Source organism: Colius striatus, chromosome 15 (assembly GCF_028858725.1).
Source record: "Colius striatus isolate bColStr4 chromosome 15, bColStr4.1.hap1, whole genome shotgun sequence".
Lineage (NCBI taxonomy): Eukaryota > Metazoa > Chordata > Aves > Coliiformes > Coliidae > Colius > Colius striatus.
In genome coordinates, this window is record NC_084773.1 from 22,448,622 (window position 1) to 22,471,032 (window position 22,411).

The window sequence follows — 22,411 nt, forward strand, 5'->3', positions numbered from 1 at the left end:
ATGAAGGCCACCAAACAAAGCATCTGAGAACAATTAGTCTTTTGTGGTCTTCAAAAAAAAAAACCCAAATAACCGGCATTCCCCCCCAAAAAATCCAAATGAGAGGAAATGCCAGTTTTTATCAATGATCTCTTCCTTAGCAGCTCTCTGCACTGTAAGCATAAGCTCCTGTCTGAAAAACATTAGCATCTGTAAAATTCAACAAGCCTGGAGCAGAAACTAAGACAATGTATGTGCTGCATATAGATTAACCTCTGCAAGCCAAGGGACTATGTTACAGGAGATGACATCTGTAAGGGTTCACATTACTATCCAGTCCTTATTACTACAAAAAATCCTATCAAATTGCACTTTTCTAAGAAATCTGAAGACGTCTGTATCTCCCAGACAAATAATTTTCACATCCTGCAAAGCATTAACATAAGTCCCGACTTCAGCCTTTCTTTTGGAAATTCTCCTCACCTGAGAATTAATTTAATAATTAAAAACCCCAAAGGAAATCAGAGCCCACATATTGACGTAAATTGAAACCACTTTGGGAAATACAGATGGAAGGGACAATCTGCTATTTACTAATATATAACTATCCCCTTTAACCTATTCTCCACTGCATTAAACACCTCTGGGCAGTAATCACAGGTTATTTGTGTCTAAATGTGGTATTAGCACCTATCTGCTGACAAGTAAGATAAATTATGTCATTTGGCTCTGGCCTATTCTCAGTTGGTGTTTCATTGGTTATATTATGTGAAGGCTCAGAGGAATTTTTCCTGAACCTCTGAGTATATAAAAACATTGAAGACCTTGTTATTTGGAAGACTTAATTTTAATACCAATGCTAACATGCCATGTCTTTTGTAGTAAACTACACTGGAAAATCAAGTGAGTCGCCTTCCTGTTGTAGCTTTATGTAAATTTCCAGGATAATTTTGGGCTAGAAGCATGAAAAAATACAGTGCACTGCTATATTTTGATCAGAAATTGACCTAACAATCTCTCTAGTATTAGCTTCTGATTTCAGGATGGGGATCTTGGCTTCCATTTGTAATCACTACTAACACTACACAAACTCATCAGTGAAAGAAATTTCTTTTATAAGAAAGACCCATAATGTTGACAGTAAGCTTTAATTTTGGCTTTGTTATTTAAGCATTAGTAAATGCTTTTATGTCTATTGCATTGTATTACCAAATTACTGTTTTCTCCAGCAGTTTTGCAACTCTAGTGGTATGAGGTAACAAATGAACTTATCATAAGAGAGATATAACGTATTTTAGTGTAACTGAGAAAAACGGTGAAAGATTGTGGACTCAGGCATCTTCATAACAGACGTCCTTCCCTTCCCTTCCCTTCCCTTCCCTTCCCTTCCCTTCCCTTCCCTTCCCTTCCCTTCCCTTCCCTTCCCTTCCCTTCCCTTCCCTTCCCTTCCCTTCCCTTCCCTTCCCTTCCCTTCCCTTCCCTTCCCTTCCCTTCCCTTCCCTTCCCTTCCCTTCCCTTCCCTTCTCTTCCCTTCCCTTCCCTTCCCTGATGTTATCAAGATCCAGCTTCTAATCTTTACTCAGTATATGAGTTGAATTATTTACAGTTAATGAACTTCACATTTATAATTAATACATTCATTGTGTAATCAAGAACTCAGTCATTGTCGTATAACACAAATTGAAATTGAGTTTAAAAAGAATGAGATGCCAGTTGAGTCTTGGATATTGGTTAGACTTATCTAGAGATACGGCTCTAGAATGTAACACCCTCTGTCATGACTGTTTAGAGACAGTACCTTGCTGACAGGGTCAGGCAATATTCATCATTTTCAATCTTCAGGACGTTTTGGGCTTTTTCTGTCACTGGGCGGCTGACCTGGAAACAAATGCGAAAACATGGATGTAGACATGAGTTAAACTGTCAATAACCAGTACACTATACAAGACTCAATGCATATGGATGTATGATGTTCCAGCTATCTGTTCTATATTTCAGTGCAAACAGATGGGCAGGTAGGATTTTCTGTCTTTCGTATTGCTGGTGTAATGAGGAATGCTCTCTATTTCAATGTGATGCTGGTGCTAAAGGAAAAAAAAAATCATTTAATCCAACTATAAAGGTAAGGATGAAGTATTAATCAGGGTTACGTTTTTATATGTCAAGCTTAGGAGATGTTTAGGCTGACAACTGTCAGAGTATTCTAGGCAAAAGTTTTGTCTGTTCTTGCAATGAATGGAAATAACTGTCTTCCTTACACGTAGGCATTACACAGCGAAGCAATTCAGTGAATGCCTATCTGCAACAGGGCTCTTTAAGAGCAAAAAAAACCACCCCAACAATCCCAAAACTTAAAAAGCTGCAGCTCAGCACAGACTGTTTTCCCTGCTACATAGTGTATTAGTTGTCTCCTAATAGCAACAGCAAGTTACTAGGAACATAGTTTCATGGTACTGATACGTTGTTATTAAAAAGCATCTATTGTGCCAATGACTATATTTCAAATACACACCATCAAGTAGCTGCTCTGCAACTCCCTTTCACTTAGTGGTGAAAAGTTTTGGGGATTCCTATCCCAGTTAGGAACCCATAGCTTTAGACTGTCAGGCCTGTAGAGTGATCAGCCTCCTACCTTTTCATAACACCTTAACTCACTCATGTGATTCTGTTGTAATTAATCATTAATAATTCTCATATTGCATGTTTACTAGATTTTCAGACTCCTGCCTTGCCACATCAAGTCCTCTTTGACATAAATACAACTTGGCATATTAGCTATAGAGTAGTTATGAAGGTTCTCGGTGGGAGGCATGTATTGGATGGCTAGATATGAAGGTTCTTGGTGGGAGGTATGTATTGGATGGCTAGATAAGGTGCAGAGACCCCTCCATCCGAGCATCTCTTGTTGCACCATTAAAGGGCATAAGAAAACCAAGCAAAGGAAAGCTTATTTAAATTTTGAGTGGCAGGAGTTTAAAACCAGGAAGACTAAGTCCTTGTAGATGTGTTGTAGGGAACAACCATATATTATCTGGAGACATGGAGAGGAATGCACTAAGTATCATGATCAGATGGCAAATCTGATTTTAGCTTATGTTATTTATGCAGCCTGAATAAGATTGTTCTTGTACTAAGTTACAGCCTTATAGATAATCTTTTCTATGTTTACTTCATAATGTTTTTCCTTCTGTCTCCAGTAAGAGGCAAGGGAATCCCTTGGTAACAGGTCCATCCCCTCTTTCTCCTTACTGGATATGAGATACAAATCAGTAAAGCATGAATAGCTCACTATACAACTTTAATTCCAGCCCATGAGATAGATGAGGCATTACCTTCATGCCTGACACAGCCAAAGTGTTTTTCAGTCGGTATTTGCCATCTTTCTGGGGATATGTGTACAGCAGAACATCATTCATCTAGATGAAGAGAAAGCCAAGGTCAATAATTTGCAATATGGCTTGCAGGCCTGCCCATTCTCCTTGGGGACGATACCCAGAACAAGCAGTAACTTGATGAAGTGCTAGGACTATTACTGAAGACAGTCCTGAGCCACACAGCTTAGATCAAGACCTGCATTTCCACAAAACTCTGGGGAGTCTGCATCCAGGCCTTTCATTTCTTCCCATTTTTGACTATTGCTAATGGCTAAGCAAGTAGATAATCAGAGGTAGGGCTGGGATTCACAGACTTCCATTTTCTGGACAAAATGGAAGTGGAAGTGAGGAGAGGTGCCACAGTCTGGAGAAAGGATTCAGGAAGAAATGGTTTCAGTATTTGCCAGGAAGACTAACCTAGACATCTAACAGCTTTGCTGAGTCTATGGGTTGCAGCAGAGACCATGAAGGGCAAAAGTGCAAAACTTGTTTTAGTTTAATGAGGAAAAATATCTGTTCCTTAACATTTATGAGACCTAATATTTCTATAGGTCTCATAACTCCTTGCAGAATGTGCATTTTTCACACAATAAACACGGTCAGATTTTCTCTGATGTTTGCCTAACAATCATAGATGTTACTGCAGCCTTTTACCTTTGTGCCAACAAACACGATAAATGAAACAGTAGAAGTGGACCTTGTAGGTCTTTGCTGGCCTCTCTTTTCCTCACTACTAGAGGGAATAGGAGTGTCAGTAGACCTTAACATTGACAAAATTGTGCTTATGCATCCTCTGCTTTACTTGAATGAGCAGGTCATGTTCTCTTGTCTTTCCCAGGCCTTTCACATCACTACTAATAAGCATAATTTCAGCCAGCCGCTTGAGTAGTGTACTGGGATGCTATGAACAAAGATGTTGCAAGGCAATGTAAAACCAAGGCATAGGTAATACTGTGTAATGACAGAGACAAGGCATCTTAAATGCAGACATTACCAAGAAATTAAAAAGTAGATAGAAACCAGCTTCACTTGAATTCCTCTGTGACAAAGCCATTTAAAAGCCAATTGGATGGTAATAATATGATATTTTGGAAGGAAAACTGGGATAAAGAGAGATGTAGGCAGAAGGGAGGAAACTAAGAATGATTTGGCAATAAAGTAACATATCTTGTATGACCAGAATTGTTGGGGTCTTGGTAGTATTGCCTGACCACCTAAAACTGCTGGTGTACAATTTTCACTAATTTCCTTGCCTGAAAGTAAAAAGGGAAAGTGAAGCCTTATAGATGTTTACTTAAAAGGTCTTAGTTCGGCTTTCTTACAGAGTAGGAACAATGGTTAAAGAAAAATGACATGGAATTAGTACTCATGGGATTAAATCCTTATCACCTTGTATTTAACAGCAAATCTGCTGTTGCTTTTGTTAAGGTCATGAGTTCACTCATGCACACTAGATCATTAAGTAGCTGTCTGATTTCACAGCAAATCAAGCTTATGTGCATTAACTGCCCATCTTTAAAATGCAGATTCCCATTAATGTAAGGCAAAATATACTGAAGAGTGATTGTCCCCAAAACTTTTAGTTTAAAATTTACTACTTTTAAAAATGGAATTGAGTTTACTGAGTAGGATCAACCAGTGTTTTTGTAGAAAATGCTGATACATTTTATTCCAATATTTTAACAAAATTGGCCACTCTACTATGTATTTCACTGTCTCTCATAAGTCTTAACTCACGTGATGTTTAAAGCTCTTCTAATATAACACTTCTCAGCTAAGGATATGAAAGCATACTAACAAGTCCGAATAAGAGCCTCACATTCTCTTCCTTGTCTTGTCTCAAGTACAGTATTTACATTTTTGCAACATAACAATAGGATTTCCTTAGAACAAAATGACAAATTGCTTGTCACAGAATTTTTATGTGATTTACTCCATAAATTACTCTCCATGCTAACATTAATTCAATCAGCACGGTACTCTACTGACTACATACATGGTTTAGCCAGGCCTATGTATAACGAGAAAATTTATCACATACTACTGCACACAGAGTATCTAGGAGGCTAAGGCTGAAAAAAACTGAGCAAATGTAAACCTTTCTGTGAAAAGCAAATGAAAAGCTGTTTTCACTTGGGAGTCCTAGCAGCAACTAGGACTCCAGCAGCAAGCAAGGTGGGAAAAAGGTAAAAAGTCAGGCAGACTTCATTGCTAACATTAATAGAACACTAGTGAAATCTCCTATTTGTCTGGTTATTCTGCTGTCTCCTGAATGTTCCAAGTATTACACATGTAAACAGGATTTTCTCTGCCACTCATCAGTGCCAGTACTTAAGGCTTGTTTCAAACCACAAGAAAAGGTAACTGGTTATGGGCCCTAAGCCCAAGGAAATGAACTCCTGAGAGATGTGCCACTGGCTTTCTTGAACAGCAAACCCCATTTATTTTATTTATTTTAAAAGTTATATATTTCTTTTAAAAGAAGATAATTTTTTTATTACTGTGATACTGTGACACCTCAGGGCATACCATTGTCATGACAGCTATGGTTAGTATCTCAACATTTTATTAAACATTAATGACGATTTTGCTTTATAATTGCACATTGGAGGTTTTCTAAATCTCCTTCTGTTTTTCTGCTCCACGGTGTATAGCTAGATAGGTTATGACTCTAAGGCCCCACTAGCCACTAAAATTCTGACAAGGAAATTACCACAAATATTTCAAAGCTTGCTAAGTGAGGCACATATATTCCTCAAGAAACAGAGAGTTTGCATTCCTTTGCCACATCTACTCATGGAGACTTGAGTGGTGGCTATATGAATGGTATGGATAGAACTAGCATCGATATCAGTGGTTTCATGCATCGTACAGCTTCACACTACACAGTTTTCTGAAACAGTGATGACTGAGCCATGATAAAAGCTGATCTTGCAGGCCCTCAGGAATCTGTGGTAGAAGAGATCAGCTGTCAAAACGTCTAGGGGGGTTCTCAGAAGTCCTTGGGCTTCAAACTCACTTTCTGTTTTCCAGAAATCTTTTGAATAACTGAGATGTTCAGACTGCTCAGATATTGATATGGGAGCAAATATTCTGTTCTGCACTGCTCTGTGCACACAGACTCCCTAAAACAGCAGTTGGTAACACAGAGAAAGAAGAATATCTGCTTTTAAATTTTATTTTTTAATTTTTCTATTAGTACTTTTTGTTTTCCACTCTTTTATATAATCCTCTCTGTTGTGAAGGGAACCTAATAACATTAGAAGTCAGTGCAAGCTTTCTAACATACAGAGTACAAATTTATTATTGAGCCAAACAAGTTTTATCCATGCCCTGCTGAACTGCTGGCATCCATATGTAATGCACTCTCTCTCTAAAAGCTCCTACCATGTATTTGTTTTTTCTGAACATTATAAAGGACAGTTCTTTATGAATCCTGTGTTCTACTCAAATCTGTGTTAAATGTCCCTCAAGTGTCAGTGGAGCAGCCTGAATGTGTGCTGAAAAACTTTTCTCGGACTGAAAAACCTTATATGCTCCAGCCCTGCCAGACAGAGCATTAAACAGTCTCTCATTTGATAGCAGCTTCCCACTTGCAACACAAGCAGCCTTTGTAGAGAAATTCTTGGAAGGGTGAGATAGGAGACACTGTCTGAGTTGCAAAGTCCTGCGGTTGTGAGGCAGTTAGGGGGCCTGCCAGTGTCAGCAGCCCACACTGTGTTGCAAAGAGGCTCCAACATCCTTGTAAACAGATTCTTGACTCAGGAAACAGGCACACAGCAAAACTCACCAAACATCCTGCCAGGAAACACCAGATTCAACAACACCATCAGCCTGCATGAAACACCCAGCTCAAGTAACCTTGTGTTACACACAAAATACACCCACAGAAACATACGCACATCAAAAGCTGCTAAATGTGTCCGACACATTCATACCTATATGGACTGTGCACAGGCATTCAATGCTCTACGGACATACGTGCAGAGCACAAGAATGAGCACCACCAAAGTACACCCTAAATGCACAGGCCAAGTAAGAGTCCAACACGCACCCAATTCTTGTCTGACGCTCACCCAATTTTTATAGCATATTCTAACTACAACTTCAGTTTGGTGGGCTTATCTACTGGGATGTGTAAGGGTTAAATTCTCAGGGTTATCCTTCAGTGTATAGTCTTCCACTGCAGTTCTCTCTAGGTCCTGGGCTTGACACAGCTTCGATCAGAGTAAGTTCATTACTAAGAACTTCAGAAAATGCTGTTCATGTAACAGGGAATCCAGGGCCATTCAGGTGTTAATACAGGAGTTACCATATTTCACAATGACCATACATGGCATTACTCTGGAACCTAAGGAGCTTTCAGGGTAGAGGAGACTGAGTAAAAATATCACTTAACTCAAAGACAAATATTTGCTGATGAGTTTCAAACTCTTCCCAAGATCCAATCACGCCTGGCCCACCCAAATAGGAGACATGCAGAGAAGAGAGAAGCCTATTTATGTGTCTCTTTGTTTGATAGTGACCACTATGGAGTTTAGTCTAGCCCCACCACATATTTTGCATGACCACATGTCTGGTCACAGTTTGCCTTTCTGACTGAAATGAAGAAAAAATATTGTTTCTGAATACTGAGGGCATTTATTAACAACAGGACATGGGCTACATCTCTTACTGAAAACTGTTGTTCTAATCAACATGAAGATGGAGGTATGTGTTCAAAGGTACAATACTGAGGCAATGCACACAGTTATCAGGAAATTTACACAAATGGTGGACAGCAGGAACTGAAACCCATTCCTTGAGCTTCAAGGATACAAATCCCTCCCAAGTCCAAAGAAAGCTTTCATAAACTTCAGCATTCAGGATGTTCTCTGTTTCTTCTAATCAGATCTGCTAAAGCTTGAATTCAGGTTGAACTTTTCAAGTGTGAAGCTTAATTGGTGAAACTATTCAGGAGCTCCTATCCTCCTGATCACCTTGTAATTTTGCAGAATTATGGCCTAGTTAAGGCTGTACATAGCTGTGGTGCAAATGGAGAGCTGCACAGCCCAAGTTCCTGTACCTAGGGCCACTGGGACCTGTGTGAAGAGCCCTGTTACAAACAAAAGTGACTCACCACATAGCTGCTGATGGTTAAATGACTTGCAGTCTGAAAGTTTCTGAGAGGGTTTAGGGCTGTATAAGTGTAGAAGACGATCCAAGACAGAAAAATAGAAATCTTACCAAGAACAAATGCCGAGGGTGTCTGTTTTTGCCAGAGACTTTCATCAGCGTTCCCTCTTTAACAAAGATCTGAAGGAGAAAATAGCAGATTGTAATCCTCAGACATCTTATTCTGAATTTTACTGAAAAAAGAGAATATTTCTCCAGGGGAAAGAGCTACTATAACTGCTTTCATCAGCTCAGGAAGAGATAGACACTTCAACACTAGCTGCTAGCCTTACTCCTTATGATCTGGCTTAGTCTTTGCTTGGGTTGGCCCTTTCGCTTTTCATGGCTTGCATTTATATCAGTTATCAAATGGCTTGGAAACCCACTTGTCCTCAGGCAACTGCTTCTGCATTGTGGACCTGTGTTCAGAAGTGACTGTCACAGATTATGAAGCTAACATGTAATGGGCTTCAGAAAATAACTCTTGTCTTGAAAAGTCCTCTACAATAGACTCCCCCAAAAAAGCTGAAACCCTAGGTCTCAGCACACTACATCCAGATAACTGTGATTGAATATATAATCTCTACATATTTGCAAACGCATTGCTTTGTTGGTCTGTATTGTTACTATGTCTACAGATAGGACTATGTAGGTAAACAGCTAAACCAGCATACTAGATCGTTAACACAATCATATTTAAATATATCTAGAATAACTGAACTGAAGCAGTGGATTTACGATCTTCTACTCTTTCTGAATGGAGAACAGAATCTGGTGTAGTTTTTCACTCTAGAACAATTTATAATCGAAGAGACCAGTCTCACAAATTCTGTATGCTGAGCTTTGCAGAATTTGTTACAGCATTACCTGGCAAGGGCAAGTGAGAATACTGCTGTTAGAGAAAAAAATAGAGGTTGAGTGCTGTACTTGACTGATCATAGAATGGTAGGGGTTGGAAGGGACCTTTAGAGGTCATCTAGTCCAACGCCCCTGCAGAAGCAGGTTAAGCAGGTTCACCTATATAAGGTCGCATAGGAACATGTCCAGGCAGGTCTTCACCCCAAAGAAGGAGACTCCACTAACCCCTCTGGGCAGCCTGTGCCACTGCTCCCTCACCCTCATGCTGAAATAGTTTTTTCTTCAAGTGGAACTTTTTGTGTTCCAGCTTCATCCCATCACCCCTTGTCCTGTTGCTAGCCACTATAGAAAAAAGGGATGTCTCAACCTCCTGACACCAACCCTTTAGATATTTGTAAATGTTAATAAGATCTCCCCTCAATCTCCTCTTCTCCAGACTAAACAGCCTCAGTTCCCGCAGCCGTTGCTCATATGAAAGATGTTCCAGTCCCCTGATCATCTTGGTGGCCCTGTGCTGGACTCTCTCCAGAAGTTCCCTGTCCCTCTTGAGCTGAGGAGCCCAGAACTGGACACAGGACTCTAGATGAGGCCTCACCAGGGCAGAGTAGAGAGGGAGAAGAAGCTCCCTTGACCTGCTGGCCACACTCTTCTTGATGCATCCTGGGATGCCGTTGGCCTTGGCCATGAGGGCACATTCCTGGCTCATGTTTAGCTTATTATCAATCAGGACTCCAAGGTCTCTTCAGCAGTTCGACCCCCAGCCTGTACTGGTGCATGGGGTTATTCCTGCCCAGATTGATGAAGATTCTGTGCACATCTTGAAAATTATTTCATGAGTTTTGCTAAAGATATTGGTGGACTGAAGAGAAAATTAGAGTTGTAGAACTCCAAGAGAATGGGGATGTGTGATGTGGATGGCAAGATAGAGCTATACACTCTCCCACATTTCTGTTCATGTGTTGCTTAAAAAATTATGTCTTGCATTAAAAACACTGCTGGGGAATGGTGAGAATAAAAAATTTAAAACAAGTAATTTCTTCTGATTTAAGACTCTTATCCAGCCAAATAAAACGCTGAGCCTTTCCTAGCTGCAAGTGATTCCTGCTACGGTTGCAACCTTTCAGCAGGTGTATTAAGAAAGGAAAACAGCAGTTCTGTGAAAACACACTACACATAGGGTGGCTGAGGACAGCTGGAGTGAGAAGTCAAAAAACTGCTTTGTGTAAAAGCAGGGACAATGTGTGTCTTTCCCAGCCTGAGGCTCTCAGCACATCTCTTTTCGATTTGAACTGCCAGAGTGATGGCTTTCCGGACAAAGCAGTGCTCTTATCACAGTAGCTCAGTAAACAGCACCTGTAGACATCTGAAATCTGGCCATCCACACAATCAGTGATGTAACTAGCTTGGAACAATGCCGTTATCAGCATAGGTCAGCTTGCAGTGCTCACCCTTCCTGGCTGGAGGAGGCCGCTCTGCCCTCTCACACTGTGCTCAATGTGTACCAGCTTCTGCAAGTTTTCCTGGAGGAGAGAAACAGCATTTAGGAGACTGCATAGTGACTGTTCTTTAGTAACGCTGGCAAACCTTTCCTCCCCCCTTCTCACCATTGTGTTTCTCTAAAAGTGTTATTACAGAATTAGGTTTCAGAGAGAAGTGAGCCCAGGGATTTTACAGCTAGGAAGTCTTCCAGCCTTAAAGGTTGTATAAAACCTCATCACCTCTGTTCACATCTGCCGTAGCCTTCTACAGTCCTGTTAACTCAGTCCAGCTTCAATAGGGCCTGCTAATTCCATATCGTATTTATACATTGGCCTCTTTGCTGACTTTGTTGCTCTGGGAATGTCTGTTAACTGGAAGCAGAGGCAGAGTACAAAATCTTTTCCAGAGGCCTGTGGATGAAGGTTGTAATGTGGATACTGTTAAGCATGCTTTGATGTTTTAAGAATGTTGCTAGGACTTTCTGGATGTTTATTTTAAGTGATAATGGATCAATGGCTTTGCAGTGGGGAATTTAAAAGGTTAACTAGTAAGTAGGCAATGAACTCACATAACTCTTTTGATGTTTGCAAAAATCAGGGAGTTCATTATCAAGCTCTAATACTATTAACTGCCTCTACCTGTTCTTAAATCACAGTCAGTGGACACTGACATATAGCATGATCTATGAAGATGGTAAATAAGATTAATCTAGCTAAGTTTGTGCTCTTGGAAAAAATATGACATCGGATGAATATAGAAAGGAGGAAGAAGAGACATCAGTGTCTTTGCAAAATCGCTACAATCTTTTCAAATTTTCCGTTTAGCAGGTGAGGCTCCTAAACCTGAGGTTTCTACATAGGAGTCAACTCTTGTTTTATCTGGTCAGAACAGCAGAATGGGCTGCACAGCAGTAATCAGTCCTCAACGGAACATGTCTAAAAATTAGGAGTCTCTTGTCTAAGTTAGCCATTTTATTCTAAATCTTCAGTTACACATCTAGATGAGCTACAGACTGAGGACCATATTTAATATAGCTTCATGATCTGGTAGCCTTTAACTACAATTCTCTGTTCTGACATACAGTGGTCTGTTTTCCTATGCTTCATTAGGCTGCTCCTGGTCTTAGACTAGGTTAAATTGTACAGTGTATCTGCCTGATACAAATCAGTGCTGTCTAAAGAGTCAGCTAATTAGGAAAGCTATCACAGATACTAGAAGGAGTATATGCATGTACACTTGATGGTCTGTCAAGGCTAATTTACCCTGTATTTCAGCTAACATAACTAATGTACCTATCTCAGCTTGCTTTTAGAGATAAATCTGAGACACCTCTTTATGTTACTGCCTTGGTAAAATATTACAGTTGATTAGCATGATACTAAGTCTAATTTTTAAACAGCAACTGCCTATCAAACATATGGAATCACCTACAAGCCTTAGACAGCACAGGGCTGCATTGTGACCTCGCAATGTAACTGGTGCTTGACACATTTTTGAGAATTTAATCCATCATGTATCTCTTTCACAATGCAGGATGTAACAAATGGAATTTTTCAGGTCACTTCTAAAATACTATAGGCCAGCAAAATGGAAACAGAATGTATAAACTAATATCACAGGAAATATCAGGGATCATGAGACAGCTGACATTTGCAAAAGACATTTGCAAAGGACTTTCCCATCACTAAAGGGAATTTTAGCCCTAGCAAAACTTATTGATCTGACAGCTTCCACAATAGAAACCTCTTCTTCATCCACAGAAAATGCAGCATCCTCCTGTGAGTGCACTCATGGTCAGTTCTAGTAGTACTCATTGATGTTTCTACAGGAGTGAGAGAAGAAGTTGTTACGGCTCAGATAGAGCTCAGCTTTTCTTAGGACTGCTGGCAGAGACGCCTGTTGTAATGACGACATTTGCAGTACAGACACATGTTCACCAGGAAATGGCCAGAGATATATCTAACTTATTTCCTGTGAAAAGACAAACAGCCATCACATATGAAGGGACAGTGATTTATATGAGAATGTGGGCAGCTGAGGGAGATATAGTTTTCCTACAGTTCCCTGTTTATATAATTGTCTTCATCCCTCTTAAAACTATCATCATTCTCCTTTCAAATATCCTTCCCAAGCTATGATTAAAAATGAAAATAAGGCTCCACTCAACCAGTACTGCAGATATGTGGGGCTGAAATCTGTCTTTGGCCATTTTAGAAGTGAACTGCAGCTCAGCTTTTTTCTTCTCCATCCTGTTTACTAGAGATAAAAGGGGAGTCTGCAATGGAAAAATCAGCCAAGTGAACTCCTGGCTGAGAGGCTGGTGCCGGCGGGAAGGTTTTGGGTTCTTTGACAATGGATCCTTCCTTGGGGACTACAGCTTGATAGGACAGGATGGGATTCATCTCTCCCCTAAGGGCACTGGAATATTTGGGAATAGGCTAACGAACTTAAAGAAGAGGTCCTTAAACTAAGAGACTTGAGGGGTGGGGAGAGAAGCAAAATAGAACAAGCTGTCCCCTCTATCTGGGAAACAGGGCAGGACAGGGAATGCAATGATAAGTGCCCTTCATCTGCACAGTGTGCTGAGATGCTGAGATTCTATCATAAAATCATAGAATGGTATAGAATCATAAAATGGTAGGGATTGGAAGGGACCTTTTAAAGATCATCTAGTCCAGCCCCCCTGCAGAAGCAGGGTCACCTAGATCAGGTCACATAGGAACGTGTCCAGGTGGGTCTTGAAGACCTCCAAGGAAGGAGACTCCACAACCCCTGTGGGCAGCCTGTGCCAGGGCTCCCTCACCCTCACAGTGAAATAGAATTTTCTTCTATTTAAGTGGAACTTTGTGTGTTTCAGCTTCATCCCATCACCCCTTTTCCTGTTGCTAGCTACTACAGAAAAAAGGGATGTCTCAACCTCCTGACACCCACCATTTAGATATTTAAGATCTTCCTTCAGTCTGCTCTTCTTCAGACTAAACAGCCCCAGTTCCCGCAGCCTTTCGTCTTACGAAAGATGTTCTAGTCCCCTGAAGGGACCTTTAGATATCATTTAGTCCAGCCCCTCTGCCAAAGCAGGTCCACCTAGATCAGGTCACACTAAGACTTAATGCTATTTGGTGGCAGTATGCCTTATACCTCTGCACTCCTGTAATTATTCACTCCTGTGAATAATATTTTCCTACTTCATGAAAAAGCTGTGCAGATAGTTAATATTACAATATGCCTGAAAATCCTGGGTTAATAGTTCCCTGGGAAAAACTACTAGAGTGTTACTATTGTAAACAAACAAACAAACAAAAGCTAGTAATGATTTATTGATATCCTGCAGAAAGCATGGATCATAATTCAGTGTCAGATTTTTGGAGTGTAATTTGATGAGTTGATAAATGGCAGCAGAAATTTTCCTCCTTCCAGGTACATGCCAAATCTAAATTACTGCTTAAAACTTCAACCAGGTACATGAAAAGTTTTTAACACTTGAGTGGCATTATTAAATTTGTTCTATAATTACAGTAACTTCTTAAATTCTTTGTTTTTAAAAAATCAAAGAGAAAAGAACTGCTGATTGTGGCTTTTGTAGATGAAACGTTAACTCTGGAGGACAGCCTCTAATTTAGAAGAATATTGAACTTTGATTCTCATGAACCTGTATATTGACAAAACCCACAATGTTCACACAGATGAGAAAGAAGGAAATTTTGTTTCATGTCTTCCAGGACACAGTTTTGAAAAAGAGCAGATGTGCTCTGATGATATAGTAAAAAATAAAGTGTAAACAGCTATGTGGAATTTTCAGTTATTATACAATCTGTGACATCTGTAAAACTTGGATGATATGGGGATGTTCTTCAAATAAAAACATAGCTTAGTGGAGATAAAATCATTGCATAGTAATGCAACAAAGCAAATTTGATTTTGGTCAGTTGTGTATTTGTCTAAATTCAGAAAAGTGTTTATACAAATCTCCTGTAAATCTGAGTGAAATCTAAGGGAGCAGAGGTGCCAGAAGAAGATGTGTGACCTCTGTCTGTTACAGCTCTGAGATTACTGTGGAAGGTTTTCCTGAGGTGCAAATTTTATGCTGAAAACAACAACTGCAACAATGATAATAATAATGATGATGACGATAATAATAATAATATTTTGGTACAAAGAATGGCTTAATAATGAAAAGTTATTACTATAAATTCGTTACGTGAGGAGAAAGAAAATCAGAATAAAACTTGTTGAAAACTTTGCTCGATATATCTGTAGTTTCAGAGTAATTTTACAGAGGGGCCAGATTATATTTCTTTTTATGATAAAACTCTAAGCTGTTTAGACCACATGCTCCCGGCAGTCCACATCTGTTCTTTTGTCTTGGTAACAGAGTAGTTTTTATGTAGTAGTTAGCTTCTGCTCATTGCTGTCAATGCTGAACGTCACTTAAAATTATTCTATATGAACATCATTGTTTCCATGCATCTTGTTTTAATGCTTCTGTCTCCTTTCCTTCTCCTTCACCATTACATTTGACTGTAATGCAACTACCTTTTCACTTACAAAGACCTCCCCTATCAGCTGTGTCACCATCCTACGTACTATAATGACTGATGACGAAATAGCTTGGGTTGATAGCCAAAGTGTCTTTAAATAAAGCTGAGAGTAAGCAACCAAAGGGATCAGTGTAGCTTATAGTTTACACCCAGCAAAGGTGTTCAGGTTGTCTGCTTGCTGATGCAGAGTGTGCAGCTTTTCTTACTTGTGACTCATGTTTGGAACTTTTCCTTAGCAATCAAGAGGAGTGAGAAAGTGCTGTCTTTAAAGTGGAAGGCTTGAAGGGTTTGGGTTGTCAGAGACACATCAAGGCAGCAAATGGGCTAATGTTATTGTATGAAGGGTAGATGGGATGGGATGGGGTTGGGGATGGAGAAGCTTGGAGCAGGACAGCAGAAATTAATTTACACCAATTCAATAGGTCTAAGCTTTTTTAACTCTGCATTGAGCAAAAATGCAGATTTTAAGTTTTGACTGAAAAAATCATCAAATGCTCAAAGGCTTGATCTGTTGTCATGGATTGATCATCTCTGCACAAAATCAGAAAACAATCAATTGGACTTCATGGTAATCTGTAGTAATTTTGCCACTGCCTTCAGGAGGGGCAGGTTCAGAATCTCAGACTGAGAATAGTAAAGGACAGTAATCTCTGTGCAGCAGAGATTTCCAGATGAGAGCACCATTTGTCATTCTTGGCTCCTGAGTTCAGTTGCTGCAAGCAGATGCTTCTACTTCTCTGACAAAAGCATGAAAGCTTCAGTTTTAAGAGATGAAGGACATCTTGAGTTTTGAGACTATTTCATTCTTACCCCACAAGCTATTGCAAAAACCATCCTTCACTTAGTTGACCTCATGCATTATTACCGTATCATACAGTCTGGATTGACAGCCTTGCCCAGTGTTTCCATTCTCTGTCAGCCAGAACACAAAGGCATTAAAGGAAATACCTTGCATCAGCAGTGCCGGTGCACTGCTGTACTGGCTTCCAGTATGTGGTTTTCCCTAACGGTTCCTGTGTATTCATTCTTTCAACCTTAAAAGCCTATCTGAAAACAAGCTATTAATAAGAAAGTTGGTATTTTGTTTCTTCCCTTTATCTGCATTGATGCCCAGGTGTTTTTGTCTCTTGAATGGAATGTTTTGATATCTGTTCAGTAAATGAAATAATAAAGTAGTGAATTGAATATAGTAATTAACTATAGGCAAGGATGTTTGCAATGCCAAAGAGATCTTCAGTGTATCAAAGGCACAGCAATATCCAAATGCAGGATGTTAAATGCAATGTTCAAATAAGAAGTAAATTTTGAAAGCTTCCGAAAAATTTAGATACATTCCTGATCACTTGAAGTCCATGTGACGCATTGGAATGAAAAAATACTTAAAATGAGACATCTTTTGAGGAAAAAAACACTTCAGTGTAACCACTCACTATTGTATGAAACACAGGATGCCTGGAACAAGGTTCTTTGTTCTCTAACGCCTGCTGTATAACACTAACCACATAACATTCAGCATTTTCCTTGGTAACTGCATGCATGCCTTGGTAATCTAAATGCCTTGAAAAGAAGTGCTTAAAAATGGCACGTTTTTGAAATTTTGGGCTCTATTATGACTTTATCATAAAAAGAAATGCAATCTGTCCACTGTACAGAATGACTCTGAAACTAAGGACTTACTGAGCAGCACTTCATTAGACTGTGAAGACTGTAGGTATTTCTTACTGCTTGAGCTGAATGCTAGGTCTGGGCAGCTAAAACAAACATGGACCACAGGAGAGAATTTAAGTGCAGATACAGGTGGCTAGTATGACAGAAAGAAAAGCACTACCTTTAGTTACCACCCAAAGGTGCACTAAATAGCACAGACCTACTCTATACCTGCAAAACTGTAAACTGAATCTGTATAAATCCTTGGGTCTCACCCTGGAGGAGGCTTCAGAATTTACCAGAGACATATATTCACTTCAGGAGATGTGCAGAAGTCACGCTATAGATCAGGACAGCATGTGTCTCGGTAGAACTCACCGCTTGGAGCATGCTGTCGTTGGCTCGGTCCGTAATTTCAGAAACAATGAATAAGGCAGCTGAGAAATGAAGCAAAACAAACACCATAAATCACATAAAAGAGTAAAAGTAAAAAAAAAGTAAAGTAACCTAAATACCTTCCATTTGCAAGGGCATCTTTAAAACAAAGCAAATATCCCCAGCAACTCCTACTTTAAACTTCTTTAGTACCTTTAGAATGCAACTGCCCAGTAAATTTAAGACGCAGCACAGTGCTGTCAGTTGCCCATCATCATTTTCCTGTGCAAAACTCTGCGTCATACTTGTGCTGACCAAGAGAGCTCATGAGTTCCCTTTTAAGCACCTAGAATGGTACAAAATCAAATTTTTGCAATATTTTCATAGTTGCTGATTTTTGCCAGTTGGAGCTTGTGGTATGGAGACATTAATGTTACCCAGTTTTAGCCATCAAGAAGCATGGCTGTCTAAGACAATCTGTTTCCCCTTACTGTCAGAGGAGAGGACATCTCATTCTGACAGAAGCAGTATGAACTGGTGACATGAATTAACACTTGGACTCCCTACTGGTAAATAACCTGGGCCAGGGCATGTTCACTGGACGTGAGAGCAGTGGCACAACATGGCTTAAATCTCTTCCTCTGTGGAATAGTGCATCCTGTCCATTTTGGGCATAATCTGGGATCATGCTAGACATCACTGGCCAGAAACGTGACAAGTTTGCTAACCACAAAATATAAGGAACTGTGGCCAAAGGACTTAAGTGTCTGTCTGCCTTGGCTAGTTTAAATTACTGGTTTAGCTGTAGTCTGACTGTCAGTATCTAGGGTTCTAAGTTTTGCTTAGACCAAGAGGCTCTTGGTCAGAACAGACATCTTCAGTCAGTTGTAGACCTTATTGCTATGAGTTGTTTTGATTTACACTCAGTGTAGCAGAGAGGTGAGCTGGTTTCATTAATACAATGTTACTCCTGCTTACACTAGCATGGAAGCTACTCCCCCTGAGGCCCCAGCTAAACGCTGTTTTGACTTCAGTGGAAGTAAGAGACTTCTGCTTTATCCATCTGATGTGTTGGAAAGGATGGCATTAGCAGCTGAACATCTGGATTTGTTCTTGATTGTGCAGAACTGATTTTTATGCAATGTCTTTCAAGTTTGCTTAAGCTTAAGGAATCCAGATCCATGATTCAAGTCTCCTGGGTTTCTCTGAAGTTCATAGAGCACAGCAGGCATACCATAGATAATGATACACAAACAAGCAAGTGAAGCCATCCTAATTGATTTTACAGACACCAGGACAAATATGATAGAGCCTAAGAAGTCTAGGATTTTCCTGATGACTAGAGCAGAGCTACAGTATCTTCACCACACTTGTATAGATGATAATTTTTTCATTAGGAAATTCATCATATCAAAACTATAGGAAGTGAAAAAAAACAGGGTTCTTGGTGTAGATAACTTGTCTGATTAGTAATCAGCTCTTACAGGTGTTATGTGTAACCTATAAAATAAATCCCCTTACATTAAATGTATAAAATAATATTAAAAAGCCTATATAAAATAACCCTTTTCAATCTATGACCAATATAGATCCTGTACCTATTTAGAAGTGAAGTTAACAAAGCAGAATTTTTGTTCTACCCATTTCAGTTTACCTTGTGTGGCTTCATACTCAGTAGAATCAGGGCAAAGATTATTCAAGTAATCTGTAGAAAATAATCAAACACAGACATCCAGTAACCACAATACCGATGTACATAATTTGTATTATTATTAGCTAAAACATAAAATCCTAATCATAGAATGGTTTGTGTTGGAAGTAAACTTAAAGACCATGTAATTCCAACCCCCCAGCCATGGGCAGGGACACCTTCCACTAGACCAGGTTGCTCAAAGCTCCATCCAGCCTGCTCTTTAACACTTCCAGGGATGGGGCAGCTAAAGTGATGTCCCATATCAATTTGTTCCCAAATAATAAAATTTACATAACCTTTTTCCAAAGCACAACTAATTCTTGACTGCATTCTACTTAGAGAATGCAGGAGTATCGATACAGATTTGGACTCATCATATAACTTGGCAGGTATAAACAAATAAAGAGAATGACAAAAATATGTCCTTGTTTCCCAGAAAATTGCTGATTAGCATCACTTTACACATAATTGTTCTTCCAATGAAGTCTATTTTCCCATCTGAATGAATGATGTTGGTTGTAATAACTTATTTTCTGTATTTAGAATAAATTAATTATATACATTTTATAGGCACAGGAACCAGTACATGCAGAGTTCAGTGATTACTACTGAACTCAATCACATTCTCAAAACGGGTTCTGTAAAATACACACAGTAGGACTTATATTTACAGGAATTATATTTGCATTATGTACAGACCTTTAACCTGCCAGTTTTATTTGGACTACTTTTATCATCTGTCTTTTCTTTGGTCTTGTGTGTTTTTAATAACTGTAGTATATGAGTGCCATCATTTTAAAATCGTAATCTTGGAATACTTCCTTCTTATCTATCTGATGAATTCAGACTCCTAATTCTGCATCCAAGAGCTAGGCCTGCATGCTGAGAATGGTGGCGTGGATGGATATCTGTTGTGTATCCATATATATTTTTCTTGCTAGAGCTGTGCCTTCCCTGGCATCTCCAAATCTACCTGGCTTTTTCTTGCTTTCAGGAAAGCATCTGCCTGTACTCAGGCAGGAAGGAGTTGTGTGGTGTTATCAGGCAATATTTATCATTCCTTTCACAGCTGCAAGCTCTGTCCTTGGCTGTGTACTACGGACATTTCACTAGTGGGTAGCTCCTTTTGTCTGTAGTGCAGTAATTGGCAACCAATATCCTCATAAAATACCCCTCCTTATCTGGTAGAAACAGACAGTTATGAACACATAAGTGCACCTGCATTTTTTTTTTTCACAGTATCTAGAGAATCTGAAGGACTGCACTGTTCTAGACCCACTCTGTCCTAGCAGGTAAAGGTGAGCTTGCTTTATTGAGGTAAAGAACTGAAGCAGTAAACCTGTTTCCTGGTATATTTTCATCCAGCAGACCCTATGTCACTACACACCAAAGCTTTTCATTTTCCTAGTTAGTGACATGACCTGGGACAAGGAGGATTTGCTTCGGGCATAGATGGAAATCCAATCACTAGAACTGCACTGAAACCCTTCCAGCTCTTTCAGAAAATGCTGTGCTTCATGTTTACCTTGTGGACTACAGAAATGTGAAGAGAAAATGGAGCATAGTGGGGATATTTTTAATAGAGACATGCCAAAATATTTTTCTTAGATGCAGTATTTGTGTGCAAGCACTAAAACCACTGTGAGATTACCAAGTACTGCAACCAGCAAGCCTGGAAAGCTGCCCTTAATGTAGACACACCCAGAGAAGGAAGCAAGTCAGAAAAAAGGTCCTACTATTGACATCCGGTGTTCATTTGTGTTTCTTCTACTAAAAAAGCAAAACCAGCTGTGAGTAATGAGTTGCATACTTGATCAAAGTGCCTGGAGCAAGATGAAACTGCTGCTAATCTATGGTATGAATAAAAATTTCATATGGTCACTTTGTTCTGCTGCATTTGTAGAAGTCCCTTCTAACATAGTGTGCCCTTCATTGGCTGTTGAGTATGAGCAGGGTTTATGGCTTCCTTTTTATGGTCCCACACATAACTCATCTTGCATCCCTCTCCACCCACACATATATATATTCTCAAAGCATTTCTCCATCTTTATATATAGATACTTGCTCTTTTGTGTTCTGATCTGACTAAATTACTTGATAACACTGAAATTCATTGTTACATTTCACTATTTCCTTCCAAACCTAAACTTTACATTTCTTTCTAGAGTCCACGACCTGCTTCATAAAGCTTGCTTCCCTCATGGGCTCAGATTTCCTAGATTTGCTGTGGCTTGAAGAGGATGAGCCACCCAAGGAAACAGAACACCCCTTGGAAAGACTCCAGGTGGGAATGATATATATGATCCTGAATGTAAAGGGAAAATGTCAGCATAAATGTAGAATCTGTAAATGTACTCATAATATGAATTTATTTCTCTGCCTCTTAGAATACATAGAAATTGGACTGGGATTTTGACTTAGACTTATTATTTGCCTTAGGTGCATTGTACACAGGTATTAGGGTACAACTGCTTTGTTGAGTAAGTGGAAGGAGAGGGTTCTTGCCACTGTCATACAGAATGCAATACAGAGTCCTCTTGCTGGGAACTGCTGTCACCCACCGTCTCTGATAATTGCCCTTGACATAAATAAAATCAAACCTGTTTGCTGGCAGTGAGGCTGAACTCCGCCTCCTTGAATTCACAGAAGGAAAAACCCAACAAGGAACGGCTAAATGCATGTGAATTTGCACTTTCGTGTGACCTTTTAGTGTGGTTATGCTAAAGAAGTGCCTGCTCCTTCCCAGGTGCCCTGACATTTCCTAAATCCTGTACTAAGCGTGTTGAAGTTCCAAGGAAATGCCACACTGCTTCATCCCTATTTTAACTGTCTTAGCATCACTGTATTGGAGGCACAGAACATCATGGGTGGGTTTCCACTGGGTACCTTTGAGGGTGACTTTACTGACCTGTGAGCAGCACACGATACTGGAAGACACGCTGCACCACTTTCAAAAGCTGGTGTTTCACACTCTGAGGGCTGCCACCAGAGCTCTGCTGTTCTCAGTGGAAGGGAAACGAAACACAAAGATCAGGGATGTGTGAGCTTAGCAGCAAATTGTTGTCTCCACCTGATGTGTAACTATGAAAGTTTGCTACCAGTTGCATGCACAGATTCCACTGAACCATTCCCAATTTAACGACCTGGCTAAGGAGTATTTTCTTTGTGACTACAAAGAAGTACTTTATATAGGAAACAGTTTATTTCCTATAACATCTTTCACAGATAATTTGGACTCAGAGGAAGAAGGGAGAAGAGCAAATATAATTTAGAAGGTAAAGTTTGGATAAAGATTTTAAGGTGGCAGCTGAAGA

At 39.7% G+C, this 22,411-nt stretch overlaps 1 protein-coding gene across 3 annotated transcripts in view; it reads right to left on the reverse strand.

Annotated features, from left to right (window-relative positions):
- The window catches only part of FGD5 (FYVE, RhoGEF and PH domain containing 5), an 85,950-nt gene that overhangs the window by 9,281 nt on the left and 54,258 nt on the right, over positions 1 to 22,411 (reverse strand). The window contains exons 8-14 of one of the 3 annotated variants that reach the window (XM_062008689.1): positions 22,006 to 22,090; positions 19,059 to 19,109; positions 17,408 to 17,466; positions 10,814 to 10,885; positions 8,580 to 8,648; positions 3,312 to 3,395; positions 1,778 to 1,857 (exon numbers count right to left, since the gene is read on the reverse strand). In XM_062008689.1, coding sequence (XP_061864673.1) covers positions 1,778 to 1,857; positions 3,312 to 3,395; positions 8,580 to 8,648; positions 10,814 to 10,885; positions 17,408 to 17,466; positions 19,059 to 19,109; positions 22,006 to 22,090 — 500 coding nt within the window. Of the gene's footprint in view, positions 1 to 1,777; positions 1,858 to 3,311; positions 3,396 to 8,579; positions 8,649 to 10,813; positions 10,886 to 17,407; positions 17,467 to 19,058; positions 19,110 to 22,005; positions 22,094 to 22,411 lie in introns of all 3 variants that reach the window. The other 2 variants (XM_062008688.1, XM_062008690.1) reach the window with 2 other exon arrangements.